Source organism: Oncorhynchus keta, chromosome 13, assembly GCF_023373465.1.
Source record: "Oncorhynchus keta strain PuntledgeMale-10-30-2019 chromosome 13, Oket_V2, whole genome shotgun sequence".
NCBI lineage: Eukaryota > Metazoa > Chordata > Actinopteri > Salmoniformes > Salmonidae > Oncorhynchus > Oncorhynchus keta.
Window position 1 is genome coordinate 21,541,893 of NC_068433.1, and position 24,705 is coordinate 21,566,597.

Here is a 24,705-nt window from a genome sequence, read left to right on the forward strand (position 1 = left end):
ACGGACCAGGATGTCTTGCTCCCAGGCAGACTATATAACTTTTTTGCCCGCTTTGAGGACAATACAGTGCCACTGACACGGCCTGCAACGAAAACACTCCTTCACTGCAGCCGAGGTGAGTAAGACATTTAAACGTGTTAACCCTTGCAAGGCTGCAGGCCCAGACGGCATCCCCAGCCGCGCCCTCAGAGCATGCGCAGACCAGCTGGCCGGTGTGTTTACGGACATATTCAATCAATCCCTATACCAGTCTGCTGTTCCCACATGCTTCAAGAGGGCCACCATTGTTCCTGTTCCCAAGAAAGCTAAGGTAACTGAGCTAAACGACTACCGCCCCGTAGCACTCACTTCCGTCATCATGAAGTGCTTTGAGAGACTAGTCAAGGACCATATCACCTCCACCCTACCTGACACCCTAGACGCACTCCAATTTGCTTACCGCCCAAATAGGTCCACAGACGATGCAATCTCAACCACACTGCACACTGCCCTAACCCACCTGGACAAGAGGAATACCTATGTGAGAATGCTGTTCATCGACTACAGCTTGGCATTCAACACCATAGTACCCTCCAAGCTCGTCATCAAGCTCGAGACCCTGGGTCTCGACCCCGCCCTGTGCAACTGGGTACTGGACTTCCTGACGGGCCGCCCCCAGGTGGTGAGGGTAGGCAACAACATCTCCTCCCCGCTGATCCTCAACACGGGGGCCCCACAAGGGTGCGTTCTGAGCCCTCTCCTGTACTCCCTGTTCACCCACGACTGCGTGGCCACGCACGCCTCCAACTCAATCATCAAGTTTGCGGACGACACAACAGTGGTAGGCTTGATTACCAACAACGACGAGACGGCCTACAGGGAGGAGGTGAGGGCCCTCGGAGTGTGGTGTCAGGAAAATAACCTCTCACTCAACGTCAACAAAACAAAGGAGATGGTCGTGGACTTTAGGAAACAGCAGAGGGAACACCCCCCTATCCACATCGATGGAACAGTAGTGGAGATGGTAGCAAGTTTTAAGTTCCTCGGCATACACATCACAGACAAACTGAATTGGTCCACTCACACTGACAGCGTCGTGAAGAAGGCGCAGCAGCGCCTCTTCAACCTCAGGAGGCTGAAGAAATTCGGCTTGTCACCAAAAGCACTCACAAACTTCTACAGATGCACAATCGAGAGCATCCTGGCGGGCTGTATCACCGCCTGGTACGGCAACTGCTCCGCCCTCAACCGTAAGGCTCTCCAGAGGGTAGTGAGGTCTGCACAACGCATCACCGGGGGCAAACTACCTGCCCTCCAGGACACCTATACCACCCGATGTTACAGGAAGGCCATAAAGATCATCAAGGACATCAACCACCGGAGCCACTGCCTGTTCACCCCGCTATCATCCAGAAGGCGAGGTCAGTACAGGTGCATCAAAGCTGGGACCGAGAGACTGAAAAACAGCTTCTATCTCAAGGCCATCAGACTGTTAAACAGCCACCACTAACATTGAGTGGCTGCTGCCAACACACTGTCATTGACACTGACCCAACTCCAGCCACTTTAATAATGGGAATTGATGGGAAATTATGTAAATATATCACTAGCCACTTTAAACAATGCTACCTTATATAATGTTACTTACCCTACATTATTCATCTCATATGCATACGTATATACTGTACTCTATATCATCGACTGCATCCTTATGTAATACATGTATCACTAGCCATTTTAACTATGACACTTTGTTTACTTTGTCTACATACTCATCTCATATGTATATACTGTACTCGATACCATCTACTGTATGCTGCTCTGTACCATCACTCATTCATATATCCTTATGTACATAATCTTTATCCCCTTACACTGTGTATAAGACAGTAGTTTTGGAATTCTTGGTTAGATTACTTGTTGGTTATCACTGCATTGTCGGAACTAGAAGCACAAGCATTTCGCTACACTCGCATTAACATCTGCTAAGCATGTGTATGTGACAAATAAAATTTGATTTGATTTGATCAGTAGGCTTCTTGCCTGACAGTTACAGAGAAAGACAGAAAGTCACCTATTTTCTCTGATTGGTGGGAGATTTATCAAATAACACCCTTCCTGGTAGGTGTGTGAACAGACACTGCACTTCTTACAAAGAGAGCATTTACTGTAAATCATATACGTGTATATATATATATACAGTATATTTCTCATTTACAACTGCAACCTGGCCAAGATAAAGCAAAGCAGTTTGACACATACAACAACACAGAGTTACACATGGAATAAACAAACATACAGTAAATAATACAGTACAAATACAAGTCTATATACGATGTGAGCAAATGAGGTGAGATAAGGGAGGTAAAGGCAATAAAAAGGCCACGGTGGCGAAGTAAATACAATATAGCAATTAAAAACACTGGAATTGTAGATGTGCAGTAGGTGCATGTGTAAAGTAGAAATACTGGGGTGCAAGGGAGCAAAATAAATAAATACATTAGGGGATGAGGTAATTATTTGGGCTATTTATAGATGGGCTATGTTTTAAAGATGGGCTATGTACAGGTGCAGTGATCTGTGAGCTTCTCTGACAGCTGGTGCTTAAAGCTAGTGAGGGAGATAAGTGTTTCCAGTTTCAGAGATTTTTGTTGTTCATTCCAGTCATTGGCAGCAGAGAACTGCAAGGAGAGGCAGACAAAGGAAGAATTGGCCCTGTGGGTGACCAGTGAAATACACCTGCTGAAGCGCGTGCTACGAGTGGGTGCTGCTATAGTGACCAGCGAGCTGAGTTAAGGCAGGACTTTACCTAGTAGGGTCTTGTAGATGACCTGGAACCAGTGGGTTTGGCGACGAGTATGAAGCCAGGGCCAGCCAACGAGAGCGTACAGGTCGCAGGGGTGGGTAGTATATGGGGCTTTGGTGACAAAACGGATGGCACTGTGATAGACTGCATCCAATTTGTTGAGTAGTGTGTTGGAGGCTATTTTGTAAATGACATCGCCGAAGTCAAGGATCGGTAGGATGGACAGTTTTATGAGGGTATGTTTGGCAGCATGAGTGAAGGATATTTTGTTGTGAAATAGGAAGCCAATTCTAGATTTAACTTTAGATTGGAGATGTTTGATGTGAGACTGGAAGGAGAGTTTACAGTCTAACCAGACACCTAGGTACAGTATTTGTAGTTGTCCACATATTCTAAGTCAGAACCGTCCAGAGTAGTGATGCTGGGCAGGTGTAGGCAGCGATCGGTTGAAGAGCATGCATTTAGTTTTACTTGTATTTAATAGCAGTTGGAGGCCACTGAAGGAGAGTTGTATGGTATTGAAGCTCGTCTGGAGGGTAGTTAACACAGTGTTCAAAGAAGGGCCAGAAGTATACAGAATGGTGTCGTCTGCGTAGAGGTGGATCAGACACTCACCAGCAGCAAGAGCGGCAATGTGTATACAGTTGAAGTCGGAAGAATACATACACCTAAGCCAAATACATTTAAACTCAGTTATTCACAATTCCTGACATTTAATCCTGGTAAAAATTCCCTGTCTTAGGTCAGTTAGGATCACCCGTGTGCAGTTGCAAACCGTAGTCTGGCTTTTTTTATGACAGTTTTGGAGCAGAGACTTATTCCTTGCTGAGCAGCCTTTCTGGTTATTTCAATATACGACTCGTTTTACTGTGGATATAGATACTTTTGTACCTGTTTCCTACAGCATCTTCACAAGGTCCTTTACTCATGTTCTTGGGTTGATTTGCACTTTTCGCACCAAAGTATGTTCGTCTCTAGGAGACAGAACGCGTCTCTTTCCTGAGCGGTATGACGGCTGCGTGTTCCCATGGTGTTTATACTTGCGTACTATTGTTTGTAGAGATTAACATGGTATCTTCAGGTGTTTGAAAATGAATAATCTGTCTATAAACAATTGTTGGAAAATGTACTTGTTGTCATGGACAAAGTAGATGTCCTAACCGACTTGCCAAAACTATGGTTTGTTAACAAGAAATTTGTGGAGTGGTTGAAAAACGAGTTTTAATGACTCCAACCTAAGTGTATGTAAACTTCCGACTTCAACTGTATATCTATGAGGTATGTAGAGTCAAAGAGATTCTTGCGGCACAAGGTCTCTCTTGAATTTTACTTGTATTTTTTTACATTTCAACGAGACTAAACGTAATTAAATAAAGGTTGAATAAAAAGGCACTTCATCTGTGATAAGAAATAGATGTGTGTTGGTGTTCCTCCATTTCTAATGGTGTGATGGAGCCTGACACATATTCAGCTAAACTGATATTCCTTTAATAATACTGTAAATGTGTATATGTGGTGGCACAGATGTTCTGTAGACAGAGAATAGAGATATACAGAGTGTAAAATTGGTTTATTATGTTATGTCTTAAAAAAAAAATAATAATGACGGCTGACTATGGCCTGTCCTCGTTCTGTGGTGCTGGCTGTTGTGCAACTTTCACGATGAGTAGATCTATTGCAAGAGGCCTAAATCATTTCCCATAACATGTGGTACTGCTAGACATCACATCATTAAGTCAACTTTGTCCTACACATTTGTGTTGAGAGGATTTTGCTGCACTAAGAGTCTGTTTCACACCCACTAAGTAGTGTGAACAGTAAGGGGCCCTAAGGGACAAAGTGGAGAGTAGTGTGGGTGCAGGTCAGTCTTCCTGTGTTAAATGTCTATAAGAGGTTAGTTTCCATCAGTGGAAAGTTACTGCAACACTTCCACCTTCACCACAAGGCTTTGTAAACAGACCATAATGTCTGAGACAGTTAAGAGCATCTGTCTGTACAACGCACCATATCATCATAGTATGTAGTGGGTTCAATGTATTCAAATTCAAACAGTTGGAAATACTTTATTTTTCTTTACACAAGCAACTGGTTTACTGTTGCTAAAATAGGCACAACAAATACAATAAAATAATAATAATCTGTAAAGGTGCCCTTGAGCAAGGCACTTAACCCGAATTGCTCCAATGGTGCTATACAATGGTGACCCTGGCTGTGAACCCACTCCCTGCGGGTGTCTCAGGGGGAGTTGGGATTAGCAACAACAACACAAAACATTTTCATTACACACTTGTGTACCAAGACAAATATAAGCACCACCTCTAATTATTATTATTATTATTAAAATAAAAAAATAGCAATGCATTCAATTATTTCAACATTGAATAACAAACAAGCTATGACCACTGTTTTCATCACATTTGACTGCTTATGCGTTCATAGATAGTTAATGAAGCTAGAACTAGTTAATAAAGAGTTATCTAGTATAAAAGGATCATTGTTTCATTCATCCAGTTCTACTGTCTGATCCCAGCATACACCACTGTCTCCATGTGACCTCTCTGTCTTCTAGACCTGTTCTTCTTGTTGCTCAGATTCAGAGCTACGTAATGGAGACTGTCTCCATCTTGGTCCTGTGAAGCACAAAATAGCATCGTTGACAATCAATTATTTTAAATGTAGTTTTTTTTAAACCCAAAATAGTGAAGTTGGTTAAAGACAGGCTTCACAATAGACTTCAAAAAATATAAAATGATTCCTGCCTACCCCTACATCTGACCTGGTAACTGCAGGACCTCTGGTCTGAGAGACGAGTCCTAAAACGAATGACAAAAAAGATTAGGATACTTCTACTTCTTCCACTACTGAAACAACAACAAATGGTGACATCAATGAATATCAAGGGATAGTAACTTACCTCTGCACTGCACACATGTTGTGTTGTTCATCTTGTACATGATGCAAACCAGGACAATGATCAAGGTGAACGTGACACACAATACTACACCCAGGCAGGACACCAAGAGAAGAGGATCTGCTCTATGGTCTGTTGAAATTCAAACAGTAATAGAAGAAACCAGAATAGCAAGTAAATGTATGTTCTACATAGTAGACTATACAGTAGATATCAAATGAAATAGAAGCCGAATCATATACCCTCAATGTCCAGCTTGGTCCCGTTCCCGAAGAGTATCTCCCCACATGAAGCCACAGCACAGTAGTAAGTCCCAACATCAGAGAGGCTGAGGTTCCTCTTGGGGTGGTTGTAGACACATCTCTGTGTAGGAGACCCAACATCAGGGCTCTTCTCACACTGATCACTCTTGTCTCCATGGGTGTATATGATTCCTGGACGGGATTCTCCTGAGCCATGTCTGAACCAATAGACACTGTGTTCTCCTGCACAGGTCTCAGTGTGTATTGTACAGTTCAGAATCACAGAGTCTCCTGGTTGGACTGACTCAGACACAGGCTGCTGGAGCACAGACATGCTGTTGGACTCTGAATCTGAAGAAGGTGAGTAACTAATGTAAGACTAAGTGGGTGAAAAACAAGCCATGTATTCATCTCTTGCATTTGATGAAGTAGTTGCAGAAACATACCAATGTACAGTGCCATACATTTTGAAATTGAAGATGCAAATGTTTAATTACTTTTGACAATCAAAACAGTTCCCTCTCCAAATGTTTGCTCATAGATGGCTGCAGTGGAACAATAGTATGTAGCTGAGTCCCCTGGCTCTGTCTTGGAAATGGTCAGGTTACAGGTGTAGAGTCCTCTCCTCACACTCAAACGTTCGGTCTCAGTAAAGTCCTTGATAAAGTTGTTGGAATAATAATTATCTTGGCCAGCATAAAGAGATGATGCCATGAGGAGGGGTTTCTGTCCAAAACTCTGCTTGAACCAATTAAATCTGGTCACCGACACATTAGGACAAAGGCAAGTGAAAGTCACAGAGCCTCCCAGCTCAGTAACCATCACAGGGGTTGGTTGGATTACGTTTGGTTTGGTAAAAGCACAAACTGTCAAAGCAAACAAACAACATGGAACAAAGTCACAGGCATTTCTACACATTACAGACAGAACATCAACTTCACTTATTATATTCAAACTGCATACTACAAATGATTAAATAAGGAACTCAATTAAAATGTCTTACTCTTACCCAAGTTGATGTAAAATATAAATACTTCTCTATTCATCATTGTAGCATTGCTCCCTTCTGCACTGTATAGTGTGTGGGTCTGACAGTGGGTGACGTTATATGCACCTTATATATGATGGCACTTTAGATGTACCCATCATACAGTAGGAGGGAACACTGAAACTAGAGATTTTATTGGCTGACGACAATCTTAGAAGTGTGTCCTCTGGCTTACCATAGTGTGAGCATCACGGGAATGACTTTCCAAGAAGACATTATAAAGCGATTCAGAGTTACTAGATCAAGGCTATCAAATATTTGCCTGATACGGCTGTTTCTTTTTTCAGAAAAATTTAACATTTTCTGAAATTAAATTGATGTTTGGACAAGAAACAGTGAAATATCTCTAGTGCTGCTGATACTACCAACCCTAACCCAGCCCGGCATAGAAGCTGCATTTCTGGCTATTGGTTTTCATCATAAGCCTCCAACATTAAATACTAATATTATTTGTAACCGCAATTGAATAATATACGGTACTGTTTTCTATATTGTAGAATAATAGTGAAGACATCAACAGTTTGAAACACATATGGAATCATGTAGTAACCAAAAAAGTATTAAACAAATACAATTATATTTTAGATTTTAGTAGTAGTAGCCAACATTTGCCTTGAGGACAGCCAACATTTGCCTTGAGGACAGCTTTTCACACTGTTGACATTCTCTCAACCAGCATCAGCTGTAATGCTTTTCCAATCGTCTTGAGTTCCCACATATGCTGAGCACTTGTGTGTAGCTTTTCCTTCACTCTGCAGTCCAACTCATCCCAAACCATCTAAATTGGGTTGAGGATGGGTGATTGTGGAGGCCAGGTCATCTGATGCAGCACTCCATCACTGTCGTTCTTGGTCAAATAGCCCTTGCACAGTCTGGAGGTGTGTTGGGTCATTGTCCTGATGAAAATGATGGTCCTACTAAGCGCAAACCAGATGGGATGGTGTATCGCTACAGAATGCTGTCGTTGCCATGCTGGTTAAGTGTGCCTTGAATTCTAAATAAATGACTGGCAGTGTCACCAGCAAAGCACCCCACAACATTACACCTCCTCCTCCGTGCTTCACGACGGGAACCACACATGCGGAGATCATCCTTTCATCTACTCTGCGTCTCACAAAGACACGGCGGTTGGAACCAAAAATCTCAAATTCGGACTAATCATGACCAAAAGACAGATTTCCACCAGTCTAATGTACATTGCTCGTGTTTCTTGGCCCATTAAGACTCTTCTTCTTATTAGTGTCTTTGCAGTAATTAGACTATGTAGGCCTAATTCACACAGTCTCCTCTGAACAGTTGATGTTGAGACGTGTCTGTTTTTCACGCTCTGACCATAGAGAGCCCTTAGTTCTCTATGGTGTAGTAGGTCAGGGCGTGACTAGGGGGTGATCTAGTATATATATTTCTATGTTGGTGCTAATGTGGTTCCGAATTAGAGGCAGCTGTTTATCGTTGCCTTTGTTTGGGGATCATATTTAGGTAGGCTTTTTCCCCAACCTGCATTTGTGGGATATTGTTTTGTGTACCACTTAGTTACTTTTAGTTGTTTGTTTATTTGATTTATAGTTTTTTTCTTTAAGTTTCACTTTGCAATTAATATGTGTAACTCAACATCCGCTGCGCCTAGGTCCCGTTCTTATGACAACCGTGACATTGTTACTTGAACTCTGAAGCATTTCTTTGAGATGCAATCCGGGGTTCAAGTTAATTGCCCATTTCTGAGGCTGGTAACTCTAATGAACTAATCCTCTGCAGCAGACGTAACTCTGGGTCTTCCTTTCCAGTAATTAATACCGTTCTATTTAATTTCACTTGAAAATATTGTTCATTAGTGTACATACAGTGGGGAGAACAAGTATCTGATACACTGCTGATTTGGCAGGTTTTCCTACTCACAAAGCATGTAGAGGTCTGTAATTTTTATCATATATAACACCAATGATAGATGATCTTATCATATAAAAAAGAACAGACTACCCACCCCAACTCACGCCCTGACCAAACTAAAACAAAGACACAACAAAGGAACTAAGGTCAGAACGTGACAATTGGCTAAAGAGAACCACATAACATTTCGACATTCTGATGGAAAATGAACTGAAATTCAAATTGGAAACATAGTTTGCTACTAAACTTTCAGTTTCTTCACTGACCTTCATGGCATATGCACCATCTCTATTCATTATACCAGAATATTCCACAATGATACGAACCAACATTAGTATGGGCAAAATAAAACTCAAGTCATCCTTTGCAGCTCAAGACAAGATGTATTTGCGAAATCTCCCTGGAATGACACTTTTTCATAGGAAGTTGGTACATGGGTACAAGTCCATGTCCCGGTGGTCGCAATATTGGAGATAGCTTCATGAGATCAGACATACACCCTGAGCCCACTCAGACATTCTTGACACACATTCCAAATGGGAACTACAAATGTGTCTCTTGCGCACAGTGCAATATCACAATAAAAACATCCTTCTTCAGACACCCACATACAGGTCGAAAAACCCTGTTCGGGGTATCATCTCATCACCTGTTCATGTGGGAAAGACTATTTTTTTGAAAAAGTCTTATAAATTGATATATTCTTTCTAGAGCTAATCCGCACACACCCAATATATTCCCCCTGTTGATGATGCTTATTATGCATTATGGTTGAACCAAAAGAACAATTAAATATGTGAAATTGAATTACACTACAATATATGTTGATGCTACTATTGTGTACACTACCATTCAAAGGTTTAGGGTCACTTAGACATTTTTTGTTCAATAAATAACATCACATTTATCTGAAAAACAGCGTAGACATTGTTAATGTTGTAAATTACTATTGTAGCTCTCGTTTGCAATTATGTTAGCACAGCTGAAAATTGTAGTTCTGATTAAAGAAGCAATAAAACCTTCTTTAGACTAGTTGAGTATCTGGAGCATCAGCATTTGTGGGTCCGATTACAGCCTCAAAATGGCCAGAAACAAAGACCTTTATTCTGAAACTCCTCAGTCTATTCTTGTTCTGAGAAATTGAGCTATTCCAATCGAGAAATTGCCAAGAAACTGAAGATCTTGTACAACGCTGTGCACTACTCCCGTCACACAACAGTGTAAACTGTCTCTAACCAGAAGAGAAAGAGGAGTGGGAGGCCCTGGTGCACAACTGAGCAAGAGGACAAGTACATTAGAGTGTCTAGTTTGAGAAACAGATGCCTCACAAGTCCTCAACTGGCAGCTTCATTGAATAGTACCCGCAAAACGGTGTTAAATACTTTGAAAACTCCATACAAATGTTTGTTACTAAAAGCAGTTTTATTATGCTACAAATAGTAACATTTCTTCTTGTAGTCTTTGTGACAGTGGTGATATCTTTCACTGCTGCTCCAGGTTCCTGACATCAGAGTACACTGCATCCTTACATTTACATTTTACAGCATCCTCTCTGCTGGTCTTCTCTCTTGCTCTTCTAGAGGAGGACTTCTTCTTGGGGGTGAAAATACATTATGACAGCATGATCTACTATTGTCACGATTGTCTTATGGAGTAGACCAAAGCACAGCGTGGTTAGAATACATTCTTCTTTATTTAATGAAGAACACTTAAACAAAAAATAAGACAACCGTGACCACTATATAAAAAATGTGCTAACGTATAACATAGACAATAACCCACAAAATACCCAAAGCAGATGGCTGCCTAAATATGGTTCCCAATCAGAGACAACGATAAACACCTGCCTCTAATTGAGAACCAATCTAGGCAACCATAGACCTGCATAAACACCTAGATGGAAACAACCCCATGAATCTACAAAACCCCTAGACAGTACAAACACCCTAGATGAGACAAAAACACACATACCACCTTCGTCACACCCTGACCTAACCAAAATATATAAAGAAAACAAAGAATACTCAGGTCAGGGCGTGACAACTATGTAGTGTTTCAATTCTCCTGTGGAAGAAAACACTACAAAAGACATGACTATTCAGACTGTACACCCACTACGATGACCTGACAGTCAGTGGAACAGTGACAGGCAGAAGTTCCACAGAAAAATTAACAATCACAAAGATAAGTAGGCTACATCTATCACAGTGACCTATTACTTACAAGAAAGCGTAATAACAAAAAATGCACAATTAAGCTAAACACTAGCTGTATGGCAGTTTCTTGTAAAAACTACAAATATTATATATTTATAAATGTTGACAAGTTTAACTGATTTCCCTGGGACGTTGGGACATCAGTCCTCCCTTCATAGAGATTGAAATAGAGGAAGGCCAGCTATGATTTTTTATGATAATCTATCTATATTTAACCTCATGTAGTTAATTAACAATGCTGATATGTTGGGCATTTAATGGATATTTACAGAATGTACATTGCATTGAGATGCATGTGACATCAGACACAACATTAGATATAAAGTAATACCTCTGCTATCTCTGTTCTGAGTCTTGCACAGCGCCCAGACAAGTAGAAGGGTCACTATCCCAAGAATGATGTTGGACATGACCAAGGCCACAACAGTAGGACTCAGATCAAATGGACAATCATGTTCTGGCACTGTGGAAAGGGTATCAGTGAATTCATATTGTATTCATGAGCGCTTAGGAAGATCATCAAACAGTAAAATATTGAATCAAAAGCTGATGGTGATATTGTATAGCTTGTTGAGACAAATGTATGGGATCATTTGAAGGTAGGATATTTACACGAATATACGGTATTGTTGGGAATATTTACAGATTAAATGGGATTTACCTTGAATGTTCAGCTTGGTCCCGTTCTCAAACAGTATCATCCGACATGAGGCACAGCACAGTAGTAAGTCCCTGCATCAGAGAGGCTGAGGTTCCTTTTGGGGAGGTTGTAGACACAGCTCTGTGGAGGAGACCCAGCCTCAGAGATCTTCTCACACTGATCAGTCCTGTCTCCATGGTTGTAAATGATTCCTGGAAGGGATTATCCTGAGACATGTCTGAACCAATAGACACTGTGTTCTCCTGCACAGGTCTCAGTGTGTATTGTACAGTTCAGAGTCACAGAGTCTCCTGGCTGGACTGACATCCAAATCAAGGGCGGACATCTCATAAGCAGAGAAATATAAAAGTTGGACTTACCCACCTCTACAAGAAGTGGAAATATCAGACACAGTGTGATCCTCATTGAAGTTGTCATCCTCCTCACAACTTGACTTGAGTGGAAAAAGTCCACCTAAGTAGACAACACTTCAACAATGGAGTTGCAGGTGATTGGTCGAACTGGACGCATAATTCTTGTTGACACCTTATTCCGGTACGACAATTTTCTTCACATTGTACAGAGTCACAGAGTATAGATTTAGTACAAATGTAGTAATAATCATTCAAGTTTGACATCCCTTATTCTTCATCACTACAGATACTGTTGTCTACGTCAAGAGACTCAGTTGTGAACGTGTTGGGAACATGCATGCAATGACACTGTCATCCACTAGGGCTTCTATCACCACACAGTCACTTCACCTCACTAAAAAAAACATCTATTGAAAAAACATAATTCAGGACTTACACATGGGAATCCCTTCCCATGATTTTGTTATTGAGGAGGCCGATACCTCTAAGCCTATAGGTGATGATAATACTTCACTGTTAAAACTGTGTTGTGATTGTCTAAGAACTACAGCTCGCGCTGAAATGACCTAATAAATAGCTCATTGTGTTTTTTCACAGATTTCAGTCGACTATGTTAAGGTTAGCCGCCTCATCAAAAGAGTTGGTTTACTGTTGTTAAAATGGTCAACTTGAAGAGCAAGTAGTATAGCCTAGAGTATGAGATAGCTAAGAGTTCTGAGGCATCCGGCTTAAAACCACAGAAACAGAGAGAGAGAGAGAGAGAGAGAGAGAGAAAGAGAGAGAGAGAGAGAAGAGAGAGAGAGAGAGAGAGCAGAGGGTCCTGTGTACAATACATTGGCAGCAGGCCATAACAAAGTGTAGATACATCCTCATATTGTGTTCATCGCAGACCGCAGAGTAACTGTAAATAGGTTGCTGTTTGTTTGAGGGTGTGTTAGTGTTAGTGGCATGAGAAGAGAAAAAACGGTTTCACATTATAATTTGAGTTATTGATCTTACTTTAAAGACATTTTCAACCTGTCCCTGTAATACCAACATGTTTCAAGCAGAATACCATAGTCCCTGTGCCCGAGAACAACAAGGTAATCTGCCTAAATTTCTACCGACCTGTAGAACTCACATCTGTAGCCATGAAGTGCTTTTCAAGGATGGTCATGGCTCACATCAACACCATCATTCCAGAAACCCTAGACCCACTCCAATTTGCATACCGCCCCAACAGATACACAGAGGATGCAATCTCTATTGTACTCAACACTGCCCTTTCTCACCTGGACAAAAGGAAGACTTACGCGAGAATGTTGCTCGTTGATGGGTTAGGGTTAGGGTTGGTGCCAGGACAACAAACTCTCCCTCAATGGGATCAAGACAAAGGAGATGATCGTGGACTACCGGAAAAGGAGCACCAAGCATGCCCCCATTCTCATTGATGGAGCTGTAGTGGAGCAGGTTGAGAGCGTCAAGTTTTTTGGTGTCCACACCAACAACAAACTATCATGGTCCAAACACACCAATACAGTCGTGAACAGGGCACGACAACGCCTAATTCCCCTCAGGAGACTGAAAGGTTTTTACATGGGTCCTGAGATGTCTCCTGCACCATCGAGAAAAATGTCTCAAGCTTCCTGCCATGCACCATCAGAGGAAGGCATTGTCAAAGACTGACTGGTTGCAGTCTGGGACTAACAGCTCCCCCCCCCCACACACACACCTTTTTTTTCACGCTGCTGCTACTCACTATTTATAATCTATTATCTATGAATTATCACTTTACCCCTATGTGCATATTACCTCAATTAGCTCGACAAACCTGTACCCCAGTACAGGTTTGTGGTAGACAGTTTGTGGTGTCTAGAATAATTTCTTTGGGGGGGAAACGCTTAGTTTGCTATGTGGGCACCAGCTGAATCAAAGATGTCCAACAATGAGGCAGTGTGTAAAGAGAATATATGTATATCTTTAATTTATTGGGGTTAAAAGTATAATATTATCTGGTAAGTATGGAGTACATTTTCAAGCATACATTACAAATTAATGTACCTGTATCCTCATGTTGTCAAACTCGGTTGTGTGCCTAAAATAGATTTAGCCCCTCCCCATGTAACAGTTACAGGCGGTACTCCTGATGACCTTTAGGGGGACTGTTATACAAAGAACATGCCCTGACATGAAGGGTGAACAGGGGTGGAGCATTACTGTGAGGGTATGTGGAGGAAACGCCTACAGAATGAAAGTCAGTCTTATCTCTGTCATTCACGTACTAACTCAAGTGTAGGCTACTAGTTGAGCGTTTGGTAGGGGTGTACCTAATGGATAGGCCTCTTCACTGTAGCCTAGTATACATTAATACAATTTTTAAACTCAGTAAACAAATGATTGTAGTTTGAATGAATTAAACCTATGATCTTGCAAGTGACAAGATACAGGCTACATGACATACAGTATATAAGTGGACTATGTTGCTTATTGTCATGGTTGTGAACAACAATGAAAGAATGAGAGAAAACAGAGTGACACCACATAGACATCCTGCTGAAAACCACATAGAGACACAGAGTGTGTAAAAGGCCAGCAGGCCTGTCCAAAGCGTAGAGACGGTCTTGTTTTGTGTTCACAGCAGACCACAGAGGGCAGGTACATGTGAGCATCTCGCTGTGTGGGTGTATGCATGGGTGGGATTGGCATTTATCAGTAGGTTGGGTCTGCAGAAGCCCTCTGCACACATTCATACAGACATACTGTATGTACAGAACACAAGGGGAAAGAACAAGTCTATTTCAGTCAGTATCAGTTGTTTAAATGGATATTTATTGATGCTATAAGAAGCAACTTATACATCGATTTCAAAAGTACAATTTAATCAACTGACACAACTTTTTAAACAAGGTCACTGGCCATTTATTTTTAGAATGCAAAACAACTCAGCAATCTCAACAAATACTAATTTTCAATACAAGTTGATGATATTTCCAACATTTACTGCAAAAAGTCCATCGTCATTTGTCTTAGATTGATCTATTTCCTGGTGGTGTAGATGGTGATGAAGATGGTCAGACAGTGGAGGAGAACTCCAGTTCTTATGACAGAGAGAAGGACCAGGAGTCTCATCTGTGGATCATCAGAGTGACCACACTCAACATCCAGCTTGATCCTGTTCCCAAACAGTATCTCCCCACGAGGCCACAGCACAGTAGTCCCAGTATCAAAAAGGCTGTGGTTCCACTTGGGCAGATTGTAGACACAGCTCTGTGTAGGAGACCCAGCCTCATAGTTCTTCTCACACTGATCACTCCTGTTTCCATGAGTGTTAATGATTCCTTGATGGGATTCTCCTGAGCCTTGTCTGAACCAATAGACACTGTGTTCTCCTGCACAGGTCTCAGTGTGTATTGTTCAGTTCAGAGTCTCCTGGCTGGACTGACACAGACACAGGCTGCTGTGCAACAGACATGCTCTTGAACTCTAATTCTGAAAAGAGTGACAGAGTAAGATCATGGTGTGTCAACTGTTTGTCCTGCTAGATTTTTTTTATGAACAATTTATATTGTATATTTAGAATTTCATGAATGCAAAATGAAAATCCAAAACAAAGACTTGAGTTAGTTTACCTTTGACAATCAAATCTGCTCCTTGTCCAAATGTGACTTTGCCCACTTCAATAGCAGCACATTAGCATGTAGCTGAGTCCCCTAACTGTGTCTTAGAGATGGTCAGGTTAACACTGTCAACTCGTCTCTCCGAACTCAGGCATTTAGTCCCAGTGAAGTCCTTGTTAAAGGTCTATAACTTATTTTTTTTTTTGCAATTAATCCTACTTGCTCCGGTAAACTGCTCTGAATCAGAGTGTCTTCGAAATTACTAAAATGTAAGTGTGAACAGGAGTAGAGCATTGGAAGTGTATATGGGATAAACACCTACAGCATGAAACAAGTCAATTGTATGTCAGTCTCATTCCCTATCATTTACAGAAACATGAATTAACTTTAGTGTAACACCTGTGAGTGCATCACTGATTGGACACCCCAGCCTAATATAACCAATACACATGACACACTTTATCCACTCTGTATCACTGTCTGGTTACTGTTGTTCTCATAGGAGGCAATCTATCAGAAGGAGGATCCTCCTCTATTGGTCTCCTTACAGAGAACCCTGCAGTAGTCCTAGAACACTTGTCTGATTGAGAACGCACTAGTTCTCCCATGACATCATCTTAAAATAGCCCCTCACCCTGAGCAGATAGATATAGAATAGATGGTTCCGTATTATGACATGAGATGCTTAACTTGGAGAGTTCATTAGCAGTTCTTTGTGGTTTGTAACTGATTTCAGATAACTATATATATCCAAGTAATTTTATAAAGAACTGGTTTGCTGTGACTGCAAGCTGTCAGTAGAAACATGAACAACAATAACAAATGTGAAAACAACTGACTGACACCAGAATAGACATCCTGCTGAAAACCACAGAGACACAGAGAGCAGGTAGGAGGGTCCTGTGTGTACAAGGCCAACAGGCCTGACCAAAGAATAGATAAGGCCTCATACTTAGAGTAGACCTCAAGTACCTGTGAACTTGTTAGATGTGTGTGGGGGTATGTGAGTGTCATGCTATCAACTCGTCTAAAAGAAGGTCAAGACATTTCATTGGAGATAGGACTTTAAAACAGTAGGTTGTGGGCCTTACTTATGCAAGGACTCCCTGGAACTATATTACAAATCTACACAGTCAAACAAATGAGTCTTCATCATACAGTTCTCTACTGCCTGTTTCATTTTGAGTGATTGTTGCTCCTTGTTACTAAGCTACACTTTATTATAACTATGTTGAGGTTAGTAGTCATGATCCAGGGATGACGACTGTTTAGCCTGTTTGGTGGCTGCTATTTAAAGATGCTGGAAATGATTTCTAACATGTTATAGATGTGTAATAATCATGTAACAACTATATTCCCTTGTTATAGATTCTTCATAGCTACAAGTTGCTGCCAACTTGACTGTTGAGGCAGTTGTGGGGACTTCCACGGTCACTGCTGCTCCCTGTTGAACAATGAATGGATTGGAGTCCTGCAAGGTGCACTTATCCATATTCACATGTTGTCAACAGTTTGTGAAAACTGCTCCATTACAAAGTGAACATGGTCATGTGTATTATCAGTCTCTCAACCACATCAATTCTGTTCAAAGTATATTCAGCTAAGAAGTTTATTTTTAGTTCAGTCTTTTGTTATGGAGAGAGAGAGAGAGTTGGGCTCTTAGTGACATGGATGTTGGTGGTTTAGATGGAGTGTGAAAAGAGAGTGTGGTGAGGACTGATGGTCATTGCTGGGGGTTAGAGTTGAGTTTACGTGAGTGGAACATCTATTCAAGGCAGTCAGAAAACCACAGTGAGCTGTGATACAGGATACAGCTAAAAGAAGTTTGAGAGGCTCAAACACCAGCAATAGATGTTTACAGTTATTATGCAACCAACCTTATGTTTTACATTGAGCATAGGCTTGATATGGTTGTTGCACACTGAATCTGTGGGTGAAAGTGTTGTAGAAATGTAATGACAAAAAATATGAATGCTAATCAAACAATTCCTCTCTATGAAAGTAGTTGAATGTTTTATTTGATCAAAATGGAACAACAGTATCAATGGAAGTAATTGTAACGTACAATGAAAAAGCCACAGTCAAACATACCGTGTAGAAAACACAGAATCAGTGCAAGTTATTAAAGAGGACAGGTTGACATTTCAGTCCATGTTTTGGCGTCTCACACTAGAGAACACAGTGTCTGTCTCCGTGGCGCTCCTTTGTCTCCCGGACTTTGGTTTCTTGAGGACGACGTTCAGAGCGGCGTAATGGAGAGTAACAGGCTCTTGATCCTGAGAGGAATAAAATTAAAATCAAAATATTTGGTATTATACTAAATATTGTGGTATAGTGAAACAATCCTCCAAAAAAAACAAGATTTTCATATTTTGATTGAAGGAAAAATACATTGATTCAGCAACAACTAAACAAGTGTGAGGTCAGGTTACCTGGTTATCATGACTGGGGACTGCAGGAGTACTTGGCTGAGGGTGCGTTCCTTTTTATCAAACACAAATAATCAATCCAATGATATTCATCATACATTGAAGAGCTTTTTTGACCAGTTTTGACCAAAACATGTCAACTAATGTAACTGTACCAACAATTGATAAGCATACTGAATCTTGCACAATATTGTCACTTACCTATGCACTTGCTCATCTTGTACAAAACACAAGTAAGGACAATGATGAGGAGGACACACAGACCCAACGCTACGCCAAGGCAATACATGAACAGAAGATGGTCCTCCTTTCAACCATCTGTGAAATATCAAATAGGGATGGAGACACTGAGACACTGAGGGATAAAGCTATGACAATGTTAGAGACACCAACAAGACCCGGGCCTGATCTGAGTCATATTTTATTCTCTCAAATACAAAGATATCTGAATGATATAGGAAAAACAAAGATATGTGAATGATATAGAAAAACAAAGATATCTGAGTGATGAAGAAAAACAAAGATACCTGAATGATATAAAAACAGAGATATCTGAATAATTAAAAAAATATATGAACGATACCTTGTCTGCAATCTAAAGAACTTTGACTATATAGAGGTCAGAAGTATGACTTATGGTCAATGTCCAGCTTGGTCCCGTCTCCAAACAGTATCTCCCCACATGAGCCCACAGCACAGTAGTAAGTCCCAGCGGGTGTGAGGTTCCCCTTGGGGAGGTTATAGACACAGCTCTGTGTAGGAGACGCAGCCTCAGAGCTCTTCTCACAGTGATCACTCCTGTCTCCATGTGTGTAAATGATTCATGAGCAGGATTCTCCTGAGCCATGTCTGAACCAATAGACACTGTGTTCTCCTGCACAGGTCTCAGTGTGTATTGTACAGTTCAGAGTCACAGAGTCTCCTGGATGGACTGACTCAGACACAGGCTACTGGAGCACAGACATGCTGTTGGACTCTGAATCTGAAGAAGGTGAGTAACTAATGTAAGACTAAGTGGGTGAAAAACAAGCCATGTATTCATCTCTAGCATTTGATAAAGTAGTTGCAGAAACATACCAACATACAAGGCCATACATTTTTAAAATGAAGAAGCAAATGTTTAGTTACCTTTGACAATTAAAACAGTTCCCTCTCCAAATGTTTGCTCATAGATGGCTGCAGTGGAACAATAGTATGTAGCTGAGTCCCCTGGCTCTGTGTTGGATATGGTCAAGTTATAGCTGTAGTCTCCTCTCCTCACACCCAAACGATTGGTCTCAGTAAAGTCCTTGATAAAGTTGTGGGAATAATAACTATCTTTGCCAATATAAAGAGATGATGCCATGAGGAGGGGTTCCTGTCCAAAACTCTGCTTGAACCAATCAAACCTGGTCACTGACAATTTGGGACAAAAGCAAGTGAGAGTCACAGTGTCTCCCAGCTCAGTAACCATCACAGGTGTTGGTTGGATTACGTTTGGTTTGGTAAAAGCAGAAACTGTCAAAGCAAACAAACAAAATGGATCAAAGACAAACACATGGTTGATGCTAATTTATAAAACCTCTTAGGCATCACTCCCCCCTATTTGAGATTTCTACTGCAGCCCACATTCTACACATACAACACTCGTTCTGCCAGTCACATTCTATTAAAAGTCCCCAAAGCACACATCCCTGGGTCGTTCCTCTTTTCACTTCGCTGCAGCTAGCGATGGAATGAGCTGCAAAAAGCAAGCAAACTGGACAGTTAGGGTTAGGGTTAGACTTGATTCAAAGACTCAATAATGGACACTCTTACTGACAGTTGTAGCTGCTTTGTGTGATGTATTGGTGTCTCTACCTTCTTTCCCTTTGTGCTGTTGTCTGTGCCCAATAATGTTTGTACCATGTTTTGTACTGCTACCATGTTGTGTTGCAACAGTGCTGTGATATCATGTGTTGCTGCCTTGCTTTGTTGATGTCTTAGGTCTCTGTTGATGTAGTGCTGTGATGTGTGTTTTGTCCTATATATTGTATGTATTTTAAATTTTTAATCCCAGGCCCCTGTAGGAGGCCTTTTGGTAGGCCCTCATTGTAAATCAGAATTTGTGACTGAATTTGTGACTGAGTTGTCTAGTTAAATAAATAAAAGACTAGGGTTCAGGTTGGTTAGGGTTTGGCTTGGCTAGGGTTACAGCTAGGACTAGGGTTAGGGCTGGGGTTAGGGCTAGGGTTAGGCTAGAGCTGGAGTTAAGGGTTAGGGTTGGTGAACAGTTAGTTTGATCATTGTTGCGTACGCCTCTTGGAGGGAACGCAAGACCCAGCTACATTTCAACTCCCTGTGGAGTGAAAAAAGTGTGATCGTAGGTGCGGAGAAGGATGACGAAGGCAGAGAATACCGTTTACAGGGAATTTATTATTCCTAACACAAGGTAATGTTGGGAAAAATGGGCTGGATGGAACTAAAGCAAAGAAAGTAAACATTTAAGGAATCCCCTCTCCTACCTTATCTGCCTTCTAACCTAACCTTTAGCACCACTTGGCGCACTAACCAAAAAACAGGAGGTGGTCCGCCCAGGTCTTACCTAGTGTGCATAGACAGATTAAATGCTACGGGTTATGTATGCCCGCGGGCCTCTTGCCTAAACACTTCCAAAGTGCATTTGGGGAACAAATGAAACAGAATAATTTACCAATCAATACTCTTAAGTGTGAAATGTCAATAACCACAAACACTAAGTCCTATTGTCATACACATACATCTGAAGGAGCGGCTACAAAATAATATTTAAAAAAAAAAGCTTTTACTGACCGCCACAACAACCAACACAGGACAGAAAAAAAGCTCTCTGACATTGGAACACTGGCTTTCATCAAGCTGGAGAAGAAGTTGGTAATTGAAGAAACAGTATCCCCTGACGAGAGGGAGGGGTCAGTGCTCGAATCAGCGATGGGGCCGACCAATCAGCTGCTTTAGGAATCCAGGAAGCCATTTCCTGAAATAGACACACATACAAACCCACAACAACACAGAAACTGGGGAACGTAACAGCATGTGCAATCCATCTATAGGGTGAAGCCTTGTGGTCCTCTATGAACCCCACCAAACCCAAACACCTATATCAGTGGCATGATATTCTGTGTAGAAAACAATGGATGATGCCCCCCCCCCCATTTTTATTTAGTGCTTGGTCCTGTCCACTCTGTTCTAATACGTCCTGACTGATTGTGGACATTGTAGAGGGAAACAGAAAACACATAATTGTTCGTAAGAGTCTTATCTTTCAGTGATGGGGTCATAATATTTTTTAACTTAAACCGTTTAAATGATAGAAACACATTTGTGGGAAGAAAACAAAAACCACTCTGTTTATTACAACTGCAACTCGCAGCTACTTTAGGTTACTGATGTAACCCTGGTTCTATGATCCAAGAGCAATTTGTACATTTTATTTAAGATTTTTTTCTCATGTGCACATTTTTAAATAAGGGGACAGACAGTACATGGGGTCACAACCTTCAGTTTGAGAATCGCTGACCTATATGAACCCAACCGAACCCAGACACCATCTCCATTTTGATTGAACACAAATATGCTACATTTCTGTTTTTACATTCCACATAATATGTCTGTGTCAATTCTGCTTTCTGTAAATAGACATTGTGGTCCAATACTACCACTCCCCCTACCGATGAAATCCCTTTTGATCTCACTGTGATCTTAGCGTGAATAAAGAGGTGTTCTCTGATTCACAACCAGACAGAGCAGAATAGATTTACACACAGAATGGCGAGAACCTTCCTACAAGCTCTACTGCTCTATGGATTGAGTAAGTAAACTACTGTTAAAACTATCATGGAGACAGAGTAAGATTGACTGCATTCGTCAAGTATAACCAGAATGTTCAGGGCATCATTTCTTCCTCATTTCTTACATGTACATGTGATATCACCGATTACAGTCATTAATGTTGGACTTTGTTCTCTGTGTTTCAGGTTTGGTCTCTGTGTTGGTTTCTCAGTGTCAGACTATGGAGGTCCGTACTGGGGATACCATCACCTTGCAGTGCTCCAATGTTACAACGGCTGTGGGACACACAGCATGGTTCAAGCAAGTCAACGGATCAGAGCCTGTGTGCATCTCGTCTATGTACGGCTTTAACTCAACACCTGATCTCCACAATAGTTTTCAAAGGAGCCATTTGGAAATGTTCAGCAACAACACCACTGTCTTTCTCACAATTACAAATGTGGAAATAGGTGACTGTGGTCTGTATTTCTGTGGATTGTTTCCATATAGCCACATGTTCTTTGTCAACGCAACATATCTAAAGATTCAAGGTACGTTTTCAATTATTTATCTGGCTTTTGATACATTTGAAAATGTTCATCAACCTAATCAGGAGTTATCATGAAACAAAGGCAGACCATTGATGGACATATTTGTTTTGCATTATAATTTTGAAAAAAATATATACTTCTCTATTATTACTAATCGCAATGCTATAGGGCACAACGGAGGTGAGGAAATACCAGAGTAATCTAAAGAGAGTCATGTAGATGAAAAAATATCTACATGATGAAATGTTTAGGTCTGTCATTAAAGGACCACCAAGTGATTTAATAAAATGTAATCTAATAGGACACTGTAATGGAACTAGCAGTCTAGTAGGAGAGGATGATGACATATACCAAGGAGAGGATGATGACATATACCTAGGAGAGGATGATGGAACCATGTACCTCCTTCCCCTGGTTGTGATCCTGGGTGTTGTGACTGCTGTTCTACTGATAGTCATCCTCATCCTGGTCCTCAAGATCAGACGAGACGCAAACAGACACAACACAGGTAGGAGACAATTTCATGATAATATGGGACCTTTGAACTATACCTTTAATGTGGATGTTTTTCCCCTGACATACTGTACACTGATGATTAGAGACTCCGTGTGTAGACTAGAATGGATTGATCCATTCATTCGTTCTCTCATCTCTCTTTGATATGCAGGACCTGATCCTCAAAGACAACAACACAATGATCAGGTAAATACTGCATGATTAAATACGGAAATATAAGCAATTCAGAAACTGAGAAAATGACAACTACTGCATGGTGTTTGCAAATCTACAGAAACAAGATCCAGATACATTGAATTATGCCGCTCTGAATTTCACCTCCAAGAAGAGGATGATGGAGAGGAGAAGAGAGAGGAGCTGGACACCCATGTAGTGTATGCTGCTACAAGATGATAAAGTGGAGGAGGATGGAAGAGGAAAATGAATTGTCCATATCTTTGAATACATTGATTTCCCATATGCTTGAATACAAGATTAAATATCGCTATATTGTGTCTGTGTGGTTATATTGAATGTATTGACCTTTATTTAAATGTAAATCAATTAATCTCTGCAGTGTATGTTTGTGAGTTTTACCTCAGCTCTCTCCAACTCAGTTAGGCCAAACATCTCAGTGGTACAGGGTGTGGTTAGAGAAGAGTTAGAAGTCAAAACACAACTGTTTTAATGGTCACAGGGGAATAGTTGCCTCTTTTGACCTCTCTTAACTTAGATCTCTGTTGTGTGTCAGTGATTTGGTCATTATTTTATAGGGTGACCCTGAGGGACAAAGTACCCAACAGTAGACAACTGTATTATACTGATCACTTCTAAAGACAAATAAACAGCCATTGCCATGATGTTATTCACCCCTTAGTATTTCCTGTCTTGGCTTTGTACTGATCAAATCAATTCAAATTATATTAGTCACATGTGCCGAATACAACATCGAAATGCTTACTTCTGGGTAGCCTAGTGGTTAGAGCGTTGGACTATTACTAGTCCTTAAAGGTTGCAAGATCAAATCCCTGAGCTGACAAGGTTCAAATCTGTCATTCTGCCCCTGAACAAGGCAGTTAAACCAATGTTCCTAGGCTGTCATTAAAATTAAGAATTAGTTCTTATGTATGTGTAGAATGTGGGCTGCAGTAGAAATCTCAAATAGGGGGGAGTGATGCCTAAGAGGTTTTATAAATTAGCATCAACCATGTGTTTGTCTTTGATCCATTTTGTTTGTTTGCTTTGACAGTTTTTGCTTTTACCAAACCAAACGTAATCCAACCAACCCCTGTGATGTTGGCCAAGGTAGTTATGATTCCAACAACTTTATCAAGGACTTTACTGAGACCAAACGTTTGGGTGTGAGGAGAGGAGAATGCAGCTGTAACAGCTACATACAGCTATATACTATTGTTCCACTAATTCCATCTATGAGCAATCAATTGGAGACAGAACTGTTTCATTTGTCAAAAGTAACTAAACATTTGCTTCTTCATTTTAAAAATGTATGGCCCTGTATATTGGTATGTCCGTGTGAGTGCTACGTCAAATGCTAGTTATAAATACATGGCCTTTTATGTATTTCACCAACACATCTTAGTCTTACTTTAGTCTCTCTCTCTGTTTTCACACTCAGAGTCCAACAGTGCTCCAGCAGCCTGTGTCTGAGTCAGTCCAGCCAGGAGGGTCTGTGACTCTGAACTGTACAATACACACTGAGACCTGTGCAGGAGAACACAGTGTCTATTGGATCAGACATGGCT

The 24,705-nt window shown here is 41.0% G+C and overlaps 2 protein-coding genes and 1 pseudogene across 4 annotated transcripts; 1 reads left to right on the forward strand and 2 right to left on the reverse strand.

The window, feature by feature from the left end:
* Positions 1-4,832: 4,832 nt before the first annotated feature.
* Positions 4,833-7,019, reverse strand: LOC118392036 (immunoglobulin alpha-2 heavy chain-like). 3 transcript variants are annotated; one of them, XM_035783654.1, is made up of 6 exons: positions 6,948-7,019; positions 6,436-6,804; positions 5,939-6,289; positions 5,700-5,828; positions 5,549-5,598; positions 4,833-5,415 (listed from the first exon to the last, which is right to left on the reverse strand). In XM_035783654.1, exons 1-6 carry the CDS (start codon positions 6,985-6,987, stop codon positions 5,299-5,301), a joined length of 1,056 nt encoding a protein of 351 aa, XP_035639547.1. In that variant the 5' UTR covers positions 6,988-7,019; the 3' UTR covers positions 4,833-5,298. The 3 variants fall into 3 exon arrangements, with proteins under 3 accessions (XP_035639547.1, XP_035639548.1, XP_035639546.1); XM_035783655.2 differs by having other exon boundaries at positions 5,562-5,598; positions 6,436-7,003; XM_035783653.2 differs by having other exon boundaries at positions 6,436-7,003.
* A 10,761-nt stretch (positions 7,020-17,780) lies between these two features.
* On the reverse strand, positions 17,781-21,682 carry LOC118392721 (immunoglobulin kappa light chain-like; annotated as a pseudogene).
* A 116-nt stretch (positions 21,683-21,798) lies between these two features.
* On the forward strand, positions 21,799-23,446 carry LOC118392037 (uncharacterized). The gene is made up of 5 exons (XM_035783656.1): positions 21,799-21,936; positions 22,103-22,447; positions 22,749-22,955; positions 23,115-23,149; positions 23,238-23,446. Exons 1-5 carry the CDS (start codon positions 21,894-21,896, stop codon positions 23,334-23,336), a joined length of 729 nt encoding a protein of 242 aa, XP_035639549.1. The 5' UTR covers positions 21,799-21,893; the 3' UTR covers positions 23,337-23,446.
* Positions 23,447-24,705: the final 1,259 nt, after the last annotated feature.

Bases quoted from the DNA above. Each gene is read 5' to 3' on its own strand.
- LOC118392036 (XM_035783653.2), bottom strand. From the start codon at position 6,856: ATGTGTAGAAATGCCTGTGACTTTGTTCCATGTTGTTTGTTTGCTTTG. The intron at 5,599-5,699 runs GTAAGTTACTAT...CATTCGTTTTAG, and splicing joins AACATGTGTGCAGTGCAGAG to GACTCGTCTCTCAGACCAGA. The intron at 5,416-5,548 runs GTAGGCAGGAAT...TGTGCTTCACAG, and splicing joins TTACCAGGTCAGATGTAGGG to GACCAAGATGGAGACAGTCT.
- LOC118392037 (XM_035783656.1), top strand. From the start codon at position 21,894: ATGGCGAGAACCTTCCTACAAGCTCTACTGCTCTATGGATTGA. The intron at 21,937-22,102 runs GTAAGTAAACTA...TCTGTGTTTCAG, and splicing joins TCTACTGCTCTATGGATTGA to GTTTGGTCTCTGTGTTGGTT. The intron at 22,956-23,114 runs GTAGGAGACAAT...TTTGATATGCAG, and splicing joins CGCAAACAGACACAACACAG to GACCTGATCCTCAAAGACAA.